Raw genomic sequence first — 6,214 nt, forward strand, 5'->3', positions numbered from 1 at the left:
ATAAACTTGCTTCGACATTCCGAGTGAGATGGAAGAGAGGACCGGAACAGCAAACAAGCCGGCGAGGTGCGGAATTTTGTATGTGGTAGGTTTCCTAATTCTATTTCGAATTTTGTAAAGTACTATTTGAATTAGAAAAATACATCTGCTTCAAAATGACCTAGAACGCTAGCCACTTGAGCCCATAATGTGAGCGAGTCCTCCAGATAGGGTCTGCTAACGATTACTTCAACATAATTCTCCCTCCGTCGTCCAACTTGTAGATGTTCAGTTGTGTTTTCATCATACTCATCTTCACCCCTCCTGTAAATTGTATCCCTCTGGTACAATACCATCCATGACGACCTCCTCAAGTATTTCAAAGAACAAATTTTCATCTTCTTCATTCTGAAAAGGAGTATTACCATCTGCGACCTCAACAGCGTCATGTTGGACGTCGTTTGCTTGATCCTGCTCGATGCAGCCAATAATACTATCTTCATCTGATTCATCCAACTTGTCATTTGGGTGGCCAGCACCTGTCTGATTGTGACCGCAGACCAACTCTCTGCCATGAATACCATAATAGTGCTGCAGGATTGCAGGATGTATCCCCTCAAACTCATCTTCATAGACGCCTAATGACGCCTGTCCTAGAAGGCGCATATCCTTCATGGTTGTGAGACAATAATTCTGCGGCGCCAAGTATTCACTGACCTGAGGGCTTTGATCCTTGGTATCAGAACCATGAATAGGATGGGAGTTCCATTCTTGTTGAAACTGTCGGCAATCATTGTTAAGTGCATTCAAGAAGAGTGCGCTAAGGAGCCAAAGATGCCCAGGTCTGTCAACATCAAGTTTGTGAAGTCGTTCAAGCCTGGTAAAGAATGCCCGCCATCGGCGTGCAAATTGTGTGCCGACTTCAACCCACAATTGTTCGATACAAGAATTCTGTGTTGATCTATCAGGCATCGTTAGTCAAGTAAATTTCCAGGGGGCTCCACTTACGATCCCCATAAGAACGAGCCGTGATTGTGGCCATTTGTCGCAACCATGTGCGTAGAAACTTGAAGGTTCTCCCCTCCGCGATCCCCACGAACACGAGATGGCATGCCATACTCATTCCTTGCGTGCATGAACAACTCCAACACCATTGATGCGCGATTATTTGTGCTGGCCCTTAGTGCTGTTATCTGTTGAAAGTAAGGTCATTACACTTATTTTGTCGCTTTCATAAATTGATGGATTTATGGTGCAACAATACCCGTCAATGAATCCGTGAATGACAAAGCCCCACCGAATGACCTTGTGATGACCACCATATGCCATAGTGCATTCGGTCGAGCAACTTGGTACTTTCGTCTTCTGGTAACACTGTCGTTCTCTCAGCCTTTGTCCCAGCCTGTCGACTTTGTGCAGGGACCGCCAAACACGACGCTGCTGGACTCGAATACCTTGGTACCGAAGGAAGCCAACAAGGTACCGGAATCCTGACTCCGGTTTGCGTTCTTTGAAAGTCCTTGCAAGTTGATCGAGATCAGTATCGCTAATCGTCGTGAAGCGCTTTTCAAGACCATGTTGACGAATAAATTTCCACAAAGTGGTGCGGGACACTTGGAGGAGTCGCGCGAGATCTGGCAGCATGATGTGACGCTCGTTAGACAGGGCTTCATGGACAAATTCAAGGTTAATGTTCTTTCTCGGATGCCCTCGACGTCCCTGATGGTCCAGAGTCACAAGCTCTGGGATTATAACATTTGACTGTCCAACATTTTCCCTAGATTAAAGTGATAGCATTCAGACAGTAGAGCTTCAGGCCGGTGAGGTACTTACGCATGAAGATTTCGGCTGACATCCTTAAGCATCGCACCTGCCTCCCCCACAAGCCTAGCACATGCTAGTAGCCAGTCGTGCAGAAGCTGGTAATCGGCAGGACTTGAATCACTTTCGATCGCTTCAAGCAAAGGTAGGGCCTCTGCGGACAGTAGCATCATAATGGTACGTCCACTCTGGTTGGTTCCGCATCATTTGATCGAAGCATTCTAATCGCAGCGCTATAGATGTTACAGGATAATACCATCTGCAGCATAGATGTTTTGTGGCCATCGATGTTCACGTTCTGGTAGGGCTGGAAGATCCATAGTCGGCTACTGGCAAGATAGAGGTGACTGAAGTGAAAAACTTGGTGTGGTAAGCAACATTTACGTCCTTCAGTGCTTCAACTCAGACTCCAAGCCTCAAAATATTCTAGAATCTCACAGATAGTAGACCATCATGTTTGGGGCTCCAACAATGGGCACGTCAGCTCCAAGTCTTCTCAAGTTTCGACACCGCCGTTTCTATATACTTGAGGGTACTCACATTTTCTTGGTCAGATTGTTTTGTTCGCTTGGTTTCCCTTGACAATACTAACGGTCAAAATGCAGGTCGAAAATGCGCTATTCAAGGTCCATGCAACTCAATTATCACGCTCATCCATTGCATTCGAAGGAGATGTTTTCTGTTGGAAGTCAATTTCAGCCAATGGAAGGCATGGAAGGCTTCGAGCGACGACTATCCAATTGTCATCCCCGAACTCAGCATGAATATGTTCGAACTGTTCCTCTCAGTTGCATACAGCAGGTGAGACAAGTTTTCAAGCTTCCGCCTTTATTCTAAATGTGGGATTACCGTACAGTTGGAAACCCGAGGGTCCCACTCATGATGATGTTATCGACCTTCTTCGGTTCAGCAACAAGTTCATGAGTCAAAAAGCTCGCGATGTCGCCATTAATCACCTTCAAGAACATCGATTTCAACACAAACCATATGAACTTCTGGCACTCTGTCTTGAATTTTCAATTCAAAAGTTCTTTGTTCCCGCTTTTCGCCGTCTCATTGAATTTCGCGTCCGCGATATTCCAGGACCAGTGCGAAAGAGACTTGGGTTTGAAGTATGGAACGCCTTTGTAGATTTAAAGGAGCTTCTCAACGAGCACTGCCGCATTGTCGCCTGCGAGGAGCCGCCCATTATCGAGCACTTCACAATACTGCACTGACAACACCACATGTTCCATTGACTGGCGGCAACTGTGGTGGAACTCGATGGCCCGTTTTCTCGTTGATGGACGCAATCCTCAAGATTTCCGTGACGCTGTCGAGCGCTTCCAGGAGCTTGGGTTCGAAATCGGAAGGGTGAATCCAGAGTGCTGGAAGACCCTGCTTCAAACAGTGAAGAAAGGAGCGGCATTCCATCTAGCCTTTGATCTCATTGAGGAGACGGCTCAGCAGTTGTCGGCAGCTCTGATCACGGAGCCTGGCCCAATGTTGACACGTGCAGAGTTGGATACCTTGGGGCATCAATGAATTTTATGAATGATCATAGTGCAGTACTAATTTTTCTATGGTAGTACGAGAGTGTGTATGCGACGGAGTGATTATGTGTGTGCGTCTCGTTTGTGTGTGTGTGACGTCTGTGCGTGTGTGAGTTTTGCGTGTGAAGAATAGTTGAACAGATCCAGCGCCATAGAGGTATGTCTATTGGCTTGTACTTTTGATTGACATACATGTTTCCTGATGATATACGAAGATTTCGGTGATTTAAACGTTGAATGCTCGAACGTTCGAATATTCTCCCGAGATATCAGGATCATTGGGATGTAAGCATGCTGACGATCAAGTACCCAGAAATTGATTCGCAATACATACTGATATCCTTGTTTGCGTAATACACTAGCTTAAATTGCTCTACAGAATTTCCAAGTGGCGATTCTGCCAGTTCCACCAGCACAACTGACAGAATCGGATTTCCAGCGTAACCTAGAGTCGTTCAACATACGTGTCGTACCCGGACGTCTTTTACCCTCCGCCCCATATGTACCCGGAATACGACCTCTTTGTCTCGAACCCAGAGGTCAGCTCCATGTCCCTCTTTGTGTCAAACCCGGACGTCAGCTCAGTCTCTCGCACCTGCGCACATTGTTGGTGAGGTCCTACGATGAGATTTGATGCGGAGCAAGGCTTACCACGACACGCTTGTCAAGTTCTGTATCTCTTATGATTGCATAAAGTGCTGATGTACCATAGCTGCCCTGCGCACATTGTATAGTGAGGTCAACATAATGACATTTGATGCGAAGCAAGGCTCACTACTTCTACGTCGCGAGCAACCTGTGTACAATGTATCTCGATGTCAACACGACAAGACTTGATGCGAAGCAAGGCTTACTGGGACTACTCCAGCGTTGACGCCCAGAAGGGCCGTCAAGCCAAGGAGAACACAGAAACCAGTAGAGAGGCGGGTGAACATGATGATAGTGAGTTTATGTTAGACTAGAGAGGGTTGTTGGTGTTGTCTGATCTGTGAAGATGCTCGGTTTTTATATTCCACAGAAAGCTCCTGATTCCTAACAAGGTGTTTTGGACTTCCATGTCAATGTGAAGGAATTGATACGAATAGTTCCGGCGGCATTCGTCACAAGAGCTCTTTGGCTGTTAATGCATACATACGTACAGAGCCGAAATCGACGAGGAAGGTCACAACTGAGGCACGTTCATGGCAAAGCCGATCCCCAAGTACTTATCGCGGTTCGTGCATTCGTCACAGGAGCATAGTGAGGTTTCAAATACATGTTGGAATGTAAAATCATCGGCGGGCACGGGAACACCGCCATTGGCCCACGACATATCTATTGTGCGTCATACGAAGCTGGACAATCTCTTTGCAGAAGGTTTTGAACGCTACAATGGCGTCAAACCAGCATTGGTCACGAATCTTGCTCAACAATGGTCACTGACACATCGGCGGTTTCCGATTTTTTCCGCAAGCCAGACTTGAATCAAGATGGGATTGATAAATAAGGGATTTTCAATTCGAATTTCGACATTGGAACGACGACAAATTGAGATGAATGGTGAAATGACAAAGCAAAGTAACACCTTTTGACAAAGATTTCGAATCCTATCTAAATAGATAACAATATTTGAAGTTTTTCGCTCAGGAAAATGACAATGTAAATAAGAAATTTTGTAATCCAATTGCATCCATGACTTATTGGCCTGTGCAGAAGGCAGAGAAAGTGCGGAGTAAAACTGGTGCACAGACAACAGGGAGTCCTATGAATATTGTGACTAATAATACATGGCAAGTGAGCCTGAAACGAGAATACCCGAGAGAAAAGACCCTGACTGCCATGAAAAAAGTAGTAATACATGGTGTGAAGGAGAAAACTTTTCAGAACCAAAACTGACCCATCAAAAGAAACCATCTTGACCGCTATACAGTATAAGAAAAGGGAGGGAAGGGTTGGGAAATGAAGTGGTTTTAAAGAGAAAGTAAAATAAGAAAAAGGTGAACAAAGTGATGAAAGAGACGCACCAAGAAACATAATTACACTGGGACATCATGCATCAGCAAATCACTTTGCCTCTGTGGGCTCTGTACAGCTCTGTACAGAAGGGACCAAGCTGTGGCCAGCCATTTTTTGGTGGTGGGAAAAAAAGTGTTTTGCTGATGTGGACTGAAGCTCATCCATGGAACAGTAAAGCCTGAAGCAATACTGTGTTTTTGTGAATGTAGTGTTCCCATGTGTCAGAGTGCCATCGTCCGATTCTGTCATATACCTGATCCAACCGCTCTAACAATATTAATATCTGCTCTGCCTGACCTCATACTTCCCCCACTTTCCTACCACCTGTTAGGTACTGTGCTGGCTCAGGAAGCAGAGGGGTCGGGGCTTGGCTTCAGCTCTTGCACTGCGCCCTTAGCCGAGTACGTGCCCTGAATTTGGAGCGGGTTCGACATTGTCTGACGGTAGGACGATTGGACCACTTTGGTCCACTGTGAGGGTTGGGGGGTAAGAGCTACTAGTGGTGGGCCGACTAGGAGTGGAGCGGAGAAGGTGGGGAGTGATGCGGAGAGGGGATAGGACAGGGGAATGTTGGTAGGGGCGGGAAAGGCAGAGGATAATGAAGAGGGGTGAAGGAGGATATTTGATAGGGGTGGAGTAATAAGGGGAAGACTTAGAGCACGGATCTAAGTTGGAGCGGAGGGTCGGAGGGTCGGAGGGTCGGAGGTGACAACAAGTTGAGACTTGTGTCCAGAGGAGGCAGGGTCCTACTGAGAATTCTCACAAGATATAACTGCGAGAAGACAAGTAATATTAAGACTGAGGAAAAATATCTAAGTACAGGATATGTTATATACTTCTATGTATGAGGCAGTGATCAGGATAACTATGTAGTAAAGCTATGTACC

General features: G+C 46.1%; 3 protein-coding genes across 3 annotated transcripts; 1 reads left to right on the forward strand and 2 right to left on the reverse strand.

The window, feature by feature from the left end:
• Window positions 1-294: 294 nt before the first annotated feature.
• EDB91DRAFT_1066903 (uncharacterized protein) lies at window positions 295-951 on the reverse strand (the record flags this gene model as incomplete). Its single annotated transcript, XM_041314821.1, has 2 exons — window positions 295-648; window positions 697-951. The coding sequence occupies 2 exons, from the start codon at window positions 949-951 to the stop codon at window positions 295-297; spliced, it is 609 nt and encodes a 202-aa protein (XP_041168410.1).
• Window positions 952-2,739: 1,788 nt separating this feature from the next.
• Window positions 2,740-3,324, forward strand: EDB91DRAFT_1258815 (uncharacterized protein; the record flags this gene model as incomplete). Its single annotated transcript, XM_041324356.1, has 2 exons — window positions 2,740-2,888; window positions 2,940-3,324. The coding sequence occupies 2 exons, from the start codon at window positions 2,740-2,742 to the stop codon at window positions 3,322-3,324; spliced, it is 534 nt and encodes a 177-aa protein (XP_041168411.1).
• A 347-nt stretch (window positions 3,325-3,671) lies between these two features.
• Window positions 3,672-4,301, reverse strand: EDB91DRAFT_649008 (uncharacterized protein). Its single transcript, XM_041327984.1, has 4 exons — window positions 4,187-4,301; window positions 4,108-4,128; window positions 3,984-4,049; window positions 3,672-3,927 (listed from the first exon to the last, which is right to left on the reverse strand). The coding sequence occupies exons 1-4, from the start codon at window positions 4,265-4,267 to the stop codon at window positions 3,817-3,819; spliced, it is 279 nt and encodes a 92-aa protein (XP_041168412.1). The 5' UTR covers window positions 4,268-4,301; the 3' UTR covers window positions 3,672-3,816.
• Window positions 4,302-6,214: the final 1,913 nt, after the last annotated feature.

The sequence above is a fragment of the Suillus paluster genome (assembly GCF_016628075.1).
Source record: "Suillus paluster strain FC165 chromosome Unknown EDB91scaffold_548, whole genome shotgun sequence".
Lineage (NCBI taxonomy): Eukaryota > Fungi > Basidiomycota > Agaricomycetes > Boletales > Suillaceae > Suillus > Suillus paluster.

Bases quoted from the DNA above. Each gene is read 5' to 3' on its own strand.
- EDB91DRAFT_649008 (XM_041327984.1), bottom strand. From the start codon at position 4,267: ATGTTCACCCGCCTCTCTACTGGTTTCTGTGTTCTCCTTGGCTTGACG. The intron at 4,129-4,186 runs GTAAGCCTTGCT...CATTGTACACAG, and splicing joins TCAACGCTGGAGTAGTCCCA to GTTGCTCGCGACGTAGAAGT. The intron at 3,928-3,983 runs GTAAGCCTTGCT...CAATGTGCGCAG, and splicing joins AACTTGACAAGCGTGTCGTG to GTGCGAGAGACTGAGCTGAC.